Raw genomic sequence first — 17337 nt, forward strand, 5'->3', positions numbered from 1 at the left:
CAGCTCGCAGCCCCGCCCGCCCCGGCGGGTGAGCAGACAAGCCTCTCGGGTTGGTGAGTGCTGGTCGGCACCGATCGTCTGTGCAGGAATCTCCCCGCTTTGCCCTCCGCACCCGTCGCTGTGCACTACTCCACGGTCCCGAAAGTCCCCCCTTCGCCTCCCGCAGTCTCCGTCCGCGGAGGGGCTTCCTAGTGTGTGGAAACTTTTCCTCCTTCACTGCTCCCTCCCACTGGTGCAGGTGCCGTCCTTATTCTTTTGTCTCTGTTTTTTCTTTTGCCCTACCCAGGTACGTGGGGAGTTTCTTGCCTTTTGGGAGGTCTGAGGTCTTCTGCCAGCCTTCAGTAGGAGTTCTGTAGGAGTTGTTCCACGTGTGGATGTATTTCTGGTGTATCCGTGGGGAGGAAGGCGATCTCCGCGTATTACTCTTCCGCCATCTTCCGCCCGCCCCCCCCCCCCATCCTGTTAACTCTTAAACTTATATAGTATCCAACAGCATACTGACATGTCTACTTGGATGTCTTAGAGGCACCTCAAACTTACCATATCCAAAGCAGAATTTTTGATTTCTACCTATCTTCTCAAATCTGCTCTTTTATAGTATATCTCATATCAGAAATGGGCAACTCCAGTTGTTTAGGACAAAAGCCTTGGAGACATTCTCTTTCTTTCATACCCCATACTCAATTCATCATCAAATCCTATTAGCTCTTCTTTCAAAATATTCCAAATTTAACCACTTCTCATCCCTGTATTATGGCCCCAACCTCTATTTATCTAGCCTGGATTATTGTCATAGTCTAGTCTCCATGTTTTGGCCCTGGTTCCCCTAGCATCTATTCTTTACATAGCATCTTCTAGACTCTAGAATCTATAGAGACATCTCTCCTTTGCTTAAAACCTACCAGTGGCTCCCCATCTCAGAGTAAAAGCCAAATCCTTATATGGCCTATGAAGCCCTACATATGATCTAAGCCTAGTGCCTCTCTGACTATACCTTCTATCACCCTTTGCTTTCTCTGTTTATGTCATATTGATCTTCTTGTTCTTTCTCAAATATACCAAACATGCTCCTGACTCACGAGCACTTGCTGTTCCCTCTGCTTAGAATGCTCTTCCCCCAGAAATCCACATGTTCACTCCCTCATCTCTGTCAGATCTCTGATTAAATGTCACAATATCAGAGAATCCTTACTCGAGCACCTCATATTAAATAAAACCACCACTACTTCTTCCCCAGCATTCTCTATCTTCTTAACATTTTTTCTTTATAGTTAACAACACCACCTGATACGCTATAAATGTCTTTCTCAGTTATTTGTCTCCCCCTCTAGGATGTCAGCTTCATGAGGGCAGGGACTTTCTGTCCACTGCTAGATCTCCAAAGTCTAGAACAGGCCTGGAACACAGTAGGTACTCAATAAATATTTGTTGAATAAATGAATTTTCTAAGCTATCCCAGATTTTCTCCACCATTAAATTTAATCATTCCTCCTAACATTCCCTCCTTAAGGTAAGTTAGTGTCATTTCAGAGGAAATTAAGATACAGATGGTGAATTGTCAAAGGTTGCAGAAGAGTCACATGTCAGATTGGACCCCCACAGGAGTAGAGAAAGCCTGGGACTAAGAGGAAAATTATGGAAGAAGAAAGTATTAGACTTGTAAAATATTTTCTGTGAAAGGGATACTATCATCTATTATTTATTTGTTTTCTGCCATTATGATATCAACCCCATGAGGTTTTTCTCTGTGCACTACTGTACCCCAGTGCTTAGAAAAATACTTGGCACATAGCTAATGCTTGATAAATACTTGCTGAATGACTAAATGAAAATGAATTACTCTAGACTCACAGCTGGTGTGGGCCAGAAGGTAAACAACTAAAGGGAAAGAGTCTGGAGGCAAGGAAATCATTAGGAGGCTATTATGTTCATCCCCAAAAGGTTGTAAGCCAGTGAGCCTGTGGGCTTTTTGACTTTGTACCTAGAGCTCAGATCTTAGATTAGCCAACGTCTGAGATACTAGTTGCCACACTAAACCTCACCTGTCCTGCTTTATATGCAAACCTCCAACTCAGTTATTACCCACTTATTTTCTACTTTGAGGGATTTTCTGCTTTTAGGGGTTGGTGTCCTTCCCATCGTATCCTAGGGAAGTAAGTAGGTGTGCTTTGCCCCGATATCTCACTAGCTGGAGATATAACCTAAGAAAACTACTGCCAAAAGTCACCCATGAAGTGGTGCATTATGACTATTTAAGAAGCCACAGAGCCTTTGTGACCTCACTCCTGCTCCAGAGGTAGCTTGATAAGTCACAGCAGAGGGCAGTTGGGGCATAACTTCACACAAGTCATCAAGACCTCCTCCACCTTGCTTCTGAGGAGAAGCCATCAGAAACGAACTGTACTTTTAGCTTATTTCAGTTTCAGTTTATCAGTCATCTTGGGCCAACTACCAACCAACTTCTTTTGAAGACCAACTTGCCAGAAAGAACTTTTTTCATCTTTCAGATACAGCTTACTTGAATCATGCAGTGCATAGGGGATATCAGTGAAGAAGTCTGGCAAGACTACATCACCCTCTTCCTACAGACTGTAATGTGCTGTGATGCAGTGATAATCACCAATTCCCCACCCTGGTTGTTAGCTTCTTATCCTGAAGTCAACTTGTTCCAATTGACCCAGGAAGAAATGCAGATCTTGCTGGTGAGAGAGGAGAGAGAGAAGTTGTTTCTTCAGGGAATCACCCTTACAGGGACCAAATGCTTGTTGATCCGGGACAACCTGTACACTGAGGGCAACAACACCATGGACCTCCACACCAAAGGCCAGAGTCGGGGCAACCAGGTAGTGACAGTAGTTCAGATCGAGTCTGTATACCTTGTGGTGATAGGACACAAAGGAACAGGAGGAGGGTCTCTCAACTTCAAGGTTTTCAGGATGGTGGGTTACATCAGAGAGGCCATTCATCAACACCTGGCCCATTTCTAACTAAATAAAAAGGCACTGGTGTTTGACCTGGAATTTGAATTCAGTGTTATCTGATTCACCGTCTAGATTAACATAGTCTTGAGGAAAATAAAAGGAGATCCCAGATCAGGTTTGGAGGTGTGTGTGTGTGTGTGTGTGTGTGTGTGTGTGTGTGTGTGTGTGTGTGTGTTAGGAAAGGGGCAGATTGGGGAGTGAGTATTCAAGCATTTGTTTCTTTGCACATTTTTTACACCTAGAACACAATCCCTCCCTTCTCAACACTTGGAGGGAAGAGTAGTGGACTGGGTAGTAGAAAATCTTGGTTGTACTCCCAACTTTTTCCTGACTTACTATATTTTTCTCTGGGCCTCAGTTTCCTTATCTGTACAATGAGGAGTGCACTATGTCTCTAAGGGCCCTTCAAGCTCTGGAAATCTACGCTTTTGTAATAATCACATACATCCTTCAAAATCCAGCACAAGTACTACCTCCTTGAGGAAGCTTTCTCTGCCTGCCTCTACCTTAGGGCTGACCATAATTTGAATTACTAAAGCACTAACTCTCTGGGTAATTGGTTTGGACTTAATCATACTTTGCCTAACATTTCTTGTATGATTGTCCTGTGATCTTGTTTAACTTTTCACATACACATTAGTTTTGTTTCCCAACTTTATTATAATCTCCTAAAGGGCAGGTTGTTTGTCTTCTACTTCTCTATTTCCCTCCTGGGATAACCCAGCATGGGGCTTTGCTAGGGGAGTTGGCTACACACATAAAATCACTTATCAGGAATAGAGAGATTTTCCAAAGTGGGGATTCTGCTGGGTGTTGATGATCCAGGGCACTTGTGGCTAGATTTTATTCTTCAAATTTGTAGCTCACCTTTGGACCATTTATCTGTTCATTGTTGTCACCATCAGGGGAAACATGGGTGGGCAGAAGCTAAGAAAGAAAGTAAAAAGTTCTAAACATTCCATCTGGCTTGTTGCTAGCTACTGTGGACATGCTGGAGAGAAAGAATACAGGAATGAGAAAGATGAGGTTGAGTAATAAAGCATAGTGCTTATTTGACCCTGCTGCCACCAGCCCCCAGGAGCAGTGATTATGGAGAACCCTCTTCTCTGTCAGTTACAGGGAACCACTTCAAATCCCGCCCCCCATACACACTCTCAAAAGCCTGTAAAGGTCAAGGTTTAAACATGGAGGTTGTAAAATATCTGTGTGCTATTCAATACAAGTATAATGCCTGTCATATATGTAACTTAAATATTTTAATAGCCACATTAAAAATGATACAGGTGAATTTAATCTTAAGAATGTATTTTATTTAACCCATTACATCCAAAATATTATTATTTAAACACATAATCAATAAAAATATTATTGATGAGATATTTTACATGTTTGCATACAAAGTCTTCAAAATCTGGTGTGCATTTTACATTTGCAACACATCTCAATTCAGACAAGTCTCATTTCAAATGCTCAATAGTCACATGTATCTAGTGGCTACCGTATTTGGCAATGTGGGTCTAGGCCAATGCCATCCAATGTTTGAAACCCCTCTACAACATCCTTGCTAGCACATCCATCCATCCAACACTTTTCATGCCAGGCATTGGCTAGGTAATTAATAAAAATGTCAAAATAATTGAGAAAAGAATTTTCTTAGATAAAATTCTAGTGGGGACAAGACAAATGAAAAATACGTTGCAATACAATGAGGCAGATGGCATGAAAAAGTTTGTTTATGCAAATATGTATTGAGCTCTCACTGTGTCGGGCACTGTTCTAGACACAGCAGTAAAGAAAACACACAGAAACCTATGTTCATAGAGCTTACACTCTAATGGAAGAGACAGAATATGTGTCAGGAGTTAACAAGTGTCATGAAGACAAACAAAGCAGTATAAAGGGAGATAGAGAGAGATGGGAGGGACTATTTTAAATAGGAGGTCAGGGGCAGCGTCTTTGGAGAGACAATATCTGTACAGATGCCTAATGAAGTGAGGAAGTGGGTCATGAAGAGAGGTAGGGAAAGTGTTTCAGGTAGAGACAAGAGCCATTCAAAGGCCCTGAGACAGGAGTGTGCCTGATCTTTTGAGGAACTATCAGGAGACCAATGTGGTTGCAGCCTCCCAGGACAATGCCCCTTTCCCTTCCCACCTGCAGCATCCTCAGGCATGTTGGTGAGGCAGCAGATACTGTCTTCTGGGGTGGAAGAGCAAAGCAGAGCAAATGGTCTCATTGCTCTCCTTCTGGGTCCTCTTTTTCTAATGAAATTGCTTTAACTTTTATTTTGGCAGTCATATTATACTGCTGACTGACATTGAGCTCTTAGTTAACTAAACCCCCTAAGGCTTTTTCACACTGGCTGCTGTTAAGAAAAGAGCTTGAAATAGTGGTAGGGCAATAAGCCAGGGAAAAAATTAAATGTGGAAGTGGCTTCCGTAGAGCCTTCATCTTGGATAGAGCCTCCATGTGGCATGAAGCATATCCCTGAAGGGAAAGAGAGCGAAGTGAGATGGAGGGAAAAGAAGGAAAATTCTTCAGTTAATTGAGGCTTCTACATTATTCTTTGCAGCCTGGATCTCCCAGGCAAAACGACATGTTCAGGAATTAGGGCCACTGAGGAAAATGGCCTTGCCAGTTAGAAAGGCCCAGGCAAATCTTTCATTAGAGGACAAGCTAAAGTATGCAGATTCCCCATTGAACAAGAGATTTAATTGAATGTATGGCTGACTGAGGCTCAAGGTGGTAAGCTGGAAAGGGGAAGGGAGCCTAGGTGGGCCACATAGCAGAGATCCTGCCCTTTCCATCCAGAGAGAAGCACTTCACTGTGGTAACAGTCCATGCCTAGCTTGTTGCCATGGTGAATCTTTCCCTGGAAGCTGAACGTGTCTTGCATAAGTAAGGTACAACTGAAAGTAGAGAAAAATTTGGGCCCTTCTATTCCCAGAAGGGGTCAGGATAGACTCTGTGAGGGCTCAGTGTCAGTACAGAGAAGCTTGAAACTTGCTGTGAGGATTTATCTCCTCTCTCCATCCACCCTGTGTGACTTTGTTGCTTTAGGTATTCACAGTGGAATTCTGAAGCTAGCCTTAACCTTCATCTGCCACCTTGGTGCCCACTTTTCCTTTCTTGTACTCTGCAGTCCAGCCACACTGAACAGGTCATTGTTGTCAGGACATGCTTCACAATTTCTTCCATGGTGTTCTCAGAATTCACTGCTACTTGCCCTCCTCTCTTCTTCTCTAACAATCTCAAGCACATATCCTACTTACTTGCCTAGGCCCAGGCACTAGGTCCATTCCTATAATGATATTCCTTACTCCCCAGGTTTGGAGGTGTTTCCTCATGACTTGGAATCCCCCATCTTGTGCTTTGCACCTCTCTCATAACACTTAACTCCTCAACTTTCAGTTCTTACTATACAGGTACATATCTTCTCTCCCTTATTAGCCTACAAGTTCCCCTAGAGATGACTATTTTGTTGTAATTCCGATTATCAGGCTTTTGTGCTGGAAGTTCACAACGCTGGATGATTAAATAAATGACAGACATAATGAACAGATAAAGGCTGATTTTCCAACCAAGCCACTTCCTTGGTTTCATGCATTTTAAATTAATGGAGACTAGAGGTGTGGAAGGGAAGATGGCGGAAGAGTAAGACGGGGAGATCACCTTCCTCCCCACAGATATACCAGAAATACATCTACACGTGGAGCAACTCTTACAGAACACCTACTGAATGCTGGCAGAAGACCTCAGACCCCCCAAAAGCCTAAGAAGCAGAGGATTAAATCTCCACAATCAACTTGATGTACCCTGCATCTGTGGAATACATGAACAGACAACCAATCATCCCAAATTGAGGAGGTGGATTTCGAGAGCAAGATTTATGATTTTTTCCCCTTTTCCTCTTTTTCCAAGAGTCAGTGCTGTGCCTCTGAGGTGGGAGAGCCAACTTCAGGACACTGCTCAACAAGAGACCTCCCAGCTCCACATAATAACAAATGGTGAAAATCTACCAGAGACCTCCATCTCAACACCAGCACCCAGGTTCATTCAACGACAAGCAAGCCACAGTGCTGGACAACCTATGCCTAACAACTAGCAAAACAGGAACACAACCCCACCTATTAGCAGAGAGGGTGCCTAAAATCATAATAAGTCCACAGACACCACAAAACACACCACCAGACGTGGACCTGCCCACTAGAGACACAAGACCCAGCCTCATCCACAAGAACACAGGCACTAGTCTCCTCTACCAGGAAGCCTACACAACCCACTGAACCAACCTTAGCCACTGGGGACAGACATCAATAACAACAGGAACCACGAACCTGCAGCCTGCAAAAAGGAGACCCCAAACACAGTAAGATAAGCAAACTGAGAAGACAGAAAATCACACAGCAGATGAAGGAGCAAGATAAAAATGCACCAGACCTAACAAATGAAGAGGAAATAGGCAGTCTAACTGAAAAAGAATTCATAATAATGATAGTAAAGATGATCCAAAATCTCGGAAATAGAATAGAAAAAATACAAGAAATGTTGAACAAGGACCTAGAAGAACTAAAGATGAAAGAAACAATGATGAACAACACAAGAAATGAAATGAAAAAGACTCTAGATGGGATCAATAGCAGAATAACTGAGGCAGAAGAACGGATAAGTGACCTGGAAAATAAAATAGTGGAAAAAACTACTGCGGAGCAGAATAAAGGAAAAAGAATGAAAAGAACTGAGGACAGTCTCAGAGACCTCTGGGACAACATTAAACGCACCAACATTCAGACTATAGGGGTTCCAGAAGAAGAAGAGAAAAAGAAAGGGACTGAGAAAATATTTGAAGAGATAATAGTTGAAAACTTCCCTAATATGGGAAAGGAAAGAGTTAATCAAGTCCAGGAAGCACAGAGAGTCCCATAAAGAATAAATCCAAGGAGAAATACGCCAAGACACATATTAATGAAACTGTCAAAAATTAAATACAAAGAAAGCATATTAAAAGCAGCAAGGGAAAAACAACAAATAACACACAAGGGAATCCGCATAAGGTTTACAGCTGATCTCTCAGCAGAAACTCTGCAAGCCAGAAGGGAGTGCCAGGACATACTGAAAGTGATGAAGGAGGAAAACCTGCAACCAAGATTACTCTACACAGCAAGGATCTCATTCAGATTTGATGGAGAAATTAAAACCTTTACAGACAAGCAAAAGCTGAGAGAGTTCAGCACCACCAAACCAGCTTAACAACAAATGTGAAAGGAACTTCTCTAGGCAAGAAACACAAGAGAAGGAAAAGACCTGTAAAAACGAACCCAAAACAATTTAGAAAATGGGAATAGGAACATACATATTGATAATTACATTAAATGTAAATGGACTAAATGTTCCCACCAAAAGACACTGATTGGCCAAATGGATACAAAAACAAGACCCATATATATGCTGTCTACAAGAGACCCACTTCAGACCTAGAGACACATACAGACTGAAAGTAAGGGGATGGAAAAAGGAATTCCATGCAAATGGAAACCAAAAGAAAGCTGGAGTAGCAATTCTCATATCAGACAAAATAGACTTTAAAATAAAGACTATTAGAAGAGACAAAGAAGGACACTACATAATGATCAAGGGATTGATACAAGAAGATATAACAATTGTAAATATTTATGCACCCAACATAGGAGCACCTCAATACATAAGGCAAATACTAACAGCCATAAAATGGGAATTCGACAGTAACACATTCATAGTAGGGGACTTTAACACCCCACTTTCACCAATGGACAGATCATCCAAAATGAAAATAAATAAGGAAACACAAGCTTTAAATGATACATTAAACAAGATGGACTTAATTGATATTTATAGGACACTCCATCCAAAAACAACAGAATACACATTTTTCTCAAGTGCTCACGGAACATTCTCCAGGATGGATCATATCTTGGGTCACAAATCAAGCCTTGGTAAATTTAAGAAAACTGAAATTGTATCAAGTATCTTTTCTGACCACAACGCCATGAGACTAGATATCAATTACAGGAAAAGATCTGTAAAAAATACAAACACATGGAGGCTAAACAATACACTACTTAATAATGAAGTGATCACTGAAGAAATCAAAGAGGAAATAAAAAAATACCTAGAAACAAATGACAATGGAGACATGATGACCCAATACCTATGGGATGCAGCAAAAGCAGGTCTAAGAGGGAAGTTTATAGCAATACAAGCCCACCCTAAGAAGCAAGAAACATCTCGAATAAACAACCTAACCTTGCACCTCAAGCAATTAGAGAAAGAAGAACAAAATACCCATAAGTTAGCAGAAGGAAAGAAATCATAAAAATAAGATCAGAAATAAATGAAAAAGAAATGAAGCAGACAATAGCAAAGATCAATAAAACTAAAAGCTTGTTCTTTGAGAAGATAAAGAAAATAGATAAACCATTAGCCAGACTCATCAAGAAAAAAAGGGAGAAGACTCAAATCAATAGAATTAGAAATGAAAAAGGAGAAGTAACAACTGACACTGCAGAAATAAAAGAGGTCATGAGAGATTACTACAAGCAACTCTATACCAATAAAATGGACAACCTGGAAGAAATGGACAAATTCTTAGAAATGCACAATATACATAGACTGAATCAGGAAGAACTAGAAAATATGAACAGACCAATCACAAGCACTGAAATTGAAACTGTGATTAAAAATCTTCAAACAAACAATAGCCCAGGACCAGATGGCTTCACAGCCGAATTCTATCCAACATTTAGAGAAGAGCTAACACCTATCCTTCTCAAACTCTTCCAAAATATAGCAGAGGGAGGAACATTTCCAAATTACTTCTATGAGGCCACCATCACCTTGATACCAAAACCAGATAAGGATGTCACAAAGAAAGAAAACTACAGGCCAATATCACTGATGAATATAGATGCAAAAATCCTCAACAAAATACTAACAAACAGAATCCAACAGCACATTAAAAGGATCATACAACATGATCAACTGGGGTTTATTCCAGGAATGCAAGGATTCTTCAGTATACGCAAATCTATCAACGCGATATACCATATTAACAAACTGAAGGAGAAAAACCATATGATCATCTCAGTAGATGCAGGGAAAGCTCTTGACAAAATTCAACACCCATTTATTATAAAAACCCTGCAGAAAGTAGGCATAGAGGGAACTTTCCTCAACATAATAAAGGCCATATATGACAAGCCCACAGCCAACATCATCCTCAATGGTGAAAAACTGAATCCATTTCCACTAAGGTCAGGAACAAGACAAGGTTGCACACTGTCACTACTATCATTCAACATAGTTTTGGAAGTTTTAGCCACAGCAATCAGAGAAGAAAAGGAAATAAAAGGAATCCAAATCGGAAAAGAAGAAGTAAAGCTGTCACTGTTTGCAGATGACATGATAATATACATAGAGAATCCTAAAGATGCTACCAGAAAACTACTAGAGCTAATCAATGAATTTGGTAAAGTAGCAGGATACAAAATTAATGCAGAGAAATCTCTGGCATTCCTGTATACTAATGATGAAAAATCTGAAAGTGAAATCAAGAAAACACTCCCATTTACCACTGCAACAAAAAGAATAAAATATCTAGGAAGAATGCTACCTAAGGAGACAAAAGACCTGTATGCAGAAAATTATAAGACACTGATGAAAGAAATTAAAGATGAAACAAATAGATGGAGAGATATACCATGTTCTTGGATTGGAAGAATCAACATTGTGAAAATGACTCTACTACCCAAAGCAATCTGTAGATTCAATGCAATCCCTATGAAACTACCACTGGCATTTTTCACAGAACTAGAGCAAAAAATTTTAGAATTTGTATGGAAACACAAAAGACCCCAAATAGCCAAAGCAATCTTGAGAACGAAAAACGGAGCTGGAGGAATCAGGCTCCCTGACTTCACATTATAGTACAAAGCTACAGTGATTAAGACAGTATGGTACTGGCACATAAACAGAAAGATAGAAGAATGGATCAGGATAGAAAGCCCAGAGATAAACCAACGCACATATGGTCACCTTACCTTTGATAAAGGAGGCAGGAATGTACAGTGGAGAAAGGACAGCCTCTTCGATAAGTGGTGCTGGGAAAACTGGACAGGTACGTGTACAAGTATGAGATTAGATCACTCCCTAACACCATACACAAAAATAAGCTCAAAATGGATTAAAGACCTAAATGTAAGGCCAGAAACTATCAAACTCTTAAAGGAAAACATAGGCAGAACACTCTATGACATAAATCACAGCAAGATCCTTTTTGACCCACCTCCTAGAGAAATGGAAATAAAAACAAAAATAAACAAATGGGACCTAATGAAACTTCATAGCTTTTGCACAGCAAATGAAACCATAAAAAACACCAAAAGACAGCCCTCAGAATGGGAGAAAATATTTGCAAATTAAGCAACTGACAAAGGATTAATCTCCAAAATTTACAAGCAGCTCATGAAGCTCAATAACAAGAAAAGAAACAACCCAATCCAAAAATGGGCAGAAGACCTAAATAGACATTTCTCCAAAGAAGATATACAGACTGTCAACAAACACGTGAAAGACTGCTCAACATCATTAATCATTAGAGAAATGCAACTCAAAACTACAATGAGATATCATCTCACACCAGTCAGAATGGCCATCATCAAAAAATCTAGAAACAATAAATGCTGGAGAGGGTGTGGAGAAAAGGGAACACTCTTGCACTGCTGGTCGGAGTGTGAATTGGTTCAGCCACTATGGAGAACAGTATGGAGGTTCCTTAAGAAATTAGAAATAGAAATACCATATGACCCAGCAATCCCACTACTGGGCATATACCCTGAGAAAACCAAAATTCAAGAAAGAGTCATGTACCAAAATGTTCATTGCATCTCTATTTACAGTAGCCCGGAGATGGAAACAAGCTAAGTGCCCATCCTCGGATGAATGGATAAAGAAGATGTGGCACATATATACAATGGAATATTACTCAGCCATAAAAAGAAACGAAATTGAGCTATTTGTAATGAGGTGGATAGACCTAGAGTCTGTCATACAGAGTGAAGTATGTCAGAAAGAGAAAGACAAATACCGTATGCTTACACATATGTATGGAATTTAAGAGAAAAATATCATGAAGAACCTAGGAGTAAGACAGGAATAAAGACACAGACCTACTGGAGAATGGATTTGAGGATATGGGGAGGGGGAAGGGTGAGTTGTGACAAAGCGAGAGAGAGGCATGTACATATATACACTAACAAACGTAAGGTAGATAGCTAGTGGGAAGCAGCCACATAGCACATGGAGATCAGGTCGGTGCTTTGTGACCGCCTGGAGGGGTGGAATAGGGAGGGTGGGAGGGAGGGAGATGCAAGAGGGAAGACATATGGGAACATATGTATATGTATAAGTGATTCACTTTGTTATAAAGCCGAAACTAACACACCATTGTAGAGCAATTATACCCCAATAAAGACGTTAAGAAAATAAATAAATAAAATAAAATACCACTTACTACTGTCTAACATAGTATATATTTATTTGCTTATTTATTATCTATATTGCATAATAGAATATAAGTACCATGAGAACATAGATGTTTGACTGTCATGATTATTGTTATATCCCCTGTAAAACTAGCACAGTGCCTGGCGCATAGGAGGTTCTCAATAAATACTTATTGAAAGAGTATATGAACAAACATTTTCAAGGGCCTAATATGCTGCAGATCTTGTGTTAGGCTATACTGAGAGGAGAGAGGTAGTTGGAGATAGACTTTCTATCCTGTGGTGGGAGGAGGAGGCTTACAAATTAATCAGGGAGTCAAATACACCCACTAGTAACTCTCCTGAGGTAGAATGTGGTAGCTACTATGAGTGTGTATAATCTTCAATGCAATGTCAGGGGTGAGATAACTTATTTCAGAATAGGGTAGTTTCTGAAATCTTTGGAAGAAGGTGGGATATGACCTGTGGTTATGGAGATGTACAGAACTGTCAAAGGTGAAAAGAAGCAAAGAGAAGGGAATTTCACATAGAGGGGACACCTTGAGTAAAGGCACAAAGAAGAAGTGGCAGAAATGTTTGGACAGACAACAGAAGGTTGTCTAGGGTGGCTGGCTGGAAAGTAAGCTGCATCAGAGTGAGTGGAAGAGGCAGACTAGGTTCAGGGCAGGAGGCTTCTGGCTCTCTAGGCCAACTATGAAAACTGAGAAGCACCTTACAGAAGTGAATAGTGTGTATTTATGAAAGCAAGCAGCAAGAATACTGGATTAAGTTTATCTCAAAAAGAAACACCAACCTTCACTGTGGAATTAATGCTTGGCACCATCAGAAAAATCCCTACAGGGGTACTAGTGGATAGTGAAAAATATAGAGGATATTTATCAGGTTTTTATATTTTTCTGAACCTGCCTGCAAGCTTGATTTTAGATGTCCCAAAAGGTTTCTCACTCAGTTCTCACAGCTGGGACAAATTGTTGCCATCAAAGACATCTGTTCTTTGTTAAATGGCCCAACACCCAGGCAATCTGGAAGAATTGCATGCTATGTATAAAAAATCATTTTCACATTGCTTTAAAAAAAATCTTCCAAGCCCACATTGCTGCTTCTCAGTACTCTTACAATGTCAGCTATCTAGTGCACTCTGCCCCATCCTCATCCTCATCATTGTCCTTGCCATCATTATCATTATTACTATCACCATCATCATATTATTGCTTTCGGGTGAGGAGGGGGGACAGAAATATTTCAGTCGTTACTTTAAGAGGCCATTCATTTTCATGGATCTCTCCTTTCACTCATAGTATGGGCATCTTTATTTTTGAGTGTTCTTCATTTTTATCTTACCAGCATCCCTTTTCTTCCTTTTGATAGCTGTCTCCCCAATTTCCCTTTCCTCAGTGGTTCAGGTAGGTTGGCACACCTCCTCTTCCTGACTCATTGTTCCCCTGACCACAGTGTGTGGTTCAGGACCAGAAAGTGACCAATGCTGAGCCAATCCTGGAACTTTTGCTGAAACAACTGGTAATATTATATTTTATTTCCATTGGAATTACTAGATACAAGGATGAGGATAATAACAGAAATCCCTTGTTGAGTATTTACAATTATTCTAAATCTTTTACATGGATTAACTCATTTCATCATCACAGTAACTCAATGAGGTAGGTAGTATTATAAACCACGTTTTACAGAGGGTACATAACATCAAGTAACTGTCAAAGTCACACAGTAAGTGGCAGAACAGGCAGTCTCCTGGCAGTGGAACTTCACAGCTTGTGCTCTTGACAATTAGGCTATATTGTAGATGAATATATTATATGTCTAAAGTAGTTGGGGGTGAAGCTGGAGTGACTGAGAATGAAACTGAACTATTAAGAGAGAGAAGTCACGTCCTAAAGATGTCATTGAGCTCCTGAATCCAGATACCCTTGATCTTCTGAGGTCTCTGAATCAATAAATTCCCTTCTTTGCTTACGCCAGTTTGAATTGTGTTTCTGACACTTGCAAAACGAATCTTCCTTCAATTTTGTCTTACTCAGAGCCTTAGATTTCCGTGAATTGGAAGTGGAGGAAGAAGAGTCTTGGACCACTTCAGGCCCTGACTGGCTCCATTATCTCCTCCTCTTGGAGTCACATGACCTCTGCCTATAGTTCCAAGACGACCTTAGTCTTTGGAACTATCACTGACCTATGAAAAGGGAATCTAAATCATGGCTGAAGAGATTCCCCATCAAGTACCATTGACTGGAAGCCTTGCTTGGACATTGAATCACAGTACTACTCACTAAGCTTTTGCCTTGCTATCAAAACCTTGTCCACACCTTAAAGTCTGGTTTTGGTAGTTCAGTTGCTTCCTGCATTCCTCTTTTTTTCACTGCCTCAGCAATCTGCTTGATGTTATCATCCTTCAGGAAAAAGGGTCCAGGCTTTTTCTTGCCTTTTCATTTCCCAGCCACCAGAATCCATCTTGAAACCTCAAGTTGATGGCTGAGGTTCTGCTACTTGCTAAGTAAGAGGCTTCTCAAATGCCAAATGCCCACCTGCTTTTCTTGTATCATATGTATCTGACTTACACATGGTACTTGCTGCCAGTCTGCTTTGGTCTGGTTTTGGCATATAGGACATGCTCAAGAAAAGGTTGAGCATGCCCTATAAGGTTGTAGTAGGCATTTATTGTTTACCTTCATAACATCCACTCCCCAGCATCCCTCTTCCCCTAAATCCCTGGTTTCTTTTTATGGATCCATATGATGAGGTTTCAGAGAGGCTGATTCTACCCTTAACTCCAGGAGTTGATCGATCAACACATTCTACCCTTTATCTGCAAAGATTAGTTCAAGGGTGATTATGTGATCAAAGCTGGTCAAATCAAAATGAATGTCACACATATAATGGGAAAACTGGAACAAAGATGCTTTCTTTTTTCTTTTAGATGTGAAAATTGAAGAATGTATCCCTTGAAGGTGTTGGCAACCATCTTGGGGAGCTAGCCTTAGTCTGAAGCCAAAATCATGGAAGGCAGGGTGAAGAGAGGGAAAGAAATCAGACCCTCTTGACATTGTTGAGCTACCAGAAAAAGCCTCACCTGAAGCTAGCCCTATCTCTGGACTTCTCGCTTGTGTGAAATAATTTTATTTTTCAATTTGAGCAGGATTTCCTTTCAAATTTAACCATAAGAATCTCAAATGATATACCTACTGTTTTTGTGGTCCCAATTATTTCTGGTTGGATGCTCACTGGGCCATATACAGTAGCATGGAGAGATACAAAACTAACATATGCTTTAGGAAAGGCAGAGATGAGATGGAACAGTATATGGTAAACGGTGTGAGGGCAAGTACTTTGGGAAAGAGGATGGCTGATTTTTAAGGTCTAGAGTTGCACTATCCAATACTATAGCCACTAGCCATATGTAGCTATTCAAATTTAAATTAATTAAAATTTGTTGAAATTAAAAACTCAACTCCTCCCTCAAGCTAGCCACATTTCTAGTGATCCATAGACATATGAGTGGCTACTCTATTGAATAGTGCAGATTAAAGAACACTTTCATCATCAACAAAGTTTAATTTGGAAAGTGTTGCTCTAGTGCAAGAAGCAAGAGCAATCATTTTCAACGATGGCTGCACATTGGAAACACTGGGGAGCTTAAAATACATATACTGATGCTCATGCCCAAGTCTAACTCCAGTGAATTAGGGCATCAAATGGTGGGGCTTGCATATCAGTTTTTTAAGAATCTCCCCAGGTATTCCTAATGTATATCCAGATCTGGGAAACATTGCTGAGTCTTGCTATTAAAATGAGGTCAGAGAGGAGTGACATCAGAATTTTGGCAGCATAAGATGTCCCTCATTTTTGTCTCTTCTTTAACAAATAAAATTTGGCATCCATCTATAAACAAAAGTGCCTTTGTAGGAGTTGTGGTGTCCTGAACCATATGTCAAGGGATCCAGGAGGAGTCTTGCCTAGCTCTGCATCTGATAATAGGTAGACAGAACTTGATATGGGCTGAGGAATTAGCAGGAGCCTGTGAACTTGTTTCAGTCCCTCTCAGCCATGATCTGGGAGCACCTGGAAAACATAGACGTGGGTAGACACCCGTGGATGGGAAAGCTTTGGTAGAAACCCAGGTTTCCAGAGGAGAAGTTTTCAGCACTCTGCTGGAACAAACAAAACAAAACACCAAAACCAAAAAAAAGAAAAAAAAAAGTTTAGATGCATTGTAATGCGTAAGAGGAACTTTTCCAGCATCATCCCTCCCCTCAAGCCTACACAGCTTAGTGCTAGAAAAGGTTGGTGCTCTCTTGCACAGGGTAAAAGGAAAGTAGATAGTGAGTTCTCTAGCTGTGTGGGACAATGTTAAAGAAACCCATTTCTCTCCTACAGAACCTAGAGTATTAAAGCAGGCCCTCCATGACAGGGAGGAGGGAGGAGATTAGGAAATCAGGAGTTAAGAATATCAGAGGGCATTAAATGGACACAATTCCTGTTGACTGCTTTATAGACTCCAAAAGAAATCCTGTCCATCCATGAGCCACTGGAAAAACTTCATCTGAAGATCCTCTAAACTGGCCCATGGGTACTTCCAATGCCCCAGTGCCAAATCCATACCTCCACTCTGTGGCTGGCTCAGTGTGTGCACTCCTGAGGGTGGCAGTGAGAGCAAGCTTGGGTAGACAGGAAGGAGGCACAGAAAGCAGGCTAGAGGCAGTCAGCAAGGGAGAAAGCACAATCTTGAGCTACAGTGACGCTTTCAGGAAAACAAAAGAAAGGTTTCCAGCAGCCAGTCTAGTGCATTGTAAGATCAAGAAGAGATATAC

The 17337-nt window shown here is 40.7% G+C and overlaps 1 protein-coding gene across 1 annotated transcript; it reads left to right on the forward strand.

Moving 5' to 3' along the window:
• The first annotated feature begins 2525 nt into the window (after window positions 1-2525).
• Window positions 2526-2987, forward strand: LOC136142118 (profilin-1-like). Its single transcript, XM_065900170.1, has one exon. The coding sequence runs from the start codon at window positions 2526-2528 to the stop codon at window positions 2985-2987; it is 462 nt and encodes a 153-aa protein (XP_065756242.1).
• Window positions 2988-17337: the final 14350 nt, after the last annotated feature.

Source organism: Phocoena phocoena, chromosome X (assembly GCF_963924675.1).
Source record: "Phocoena phocoena chromosome X, mPhoPho1.1, whole genome shotgun sequence".
Taxonomy (NCBI): Eukaryota; Metazoa; Chordata; class Mammalia; order Artiodactyla; family Phocoenidae; genus Phocoena; species Phocoena phocoena.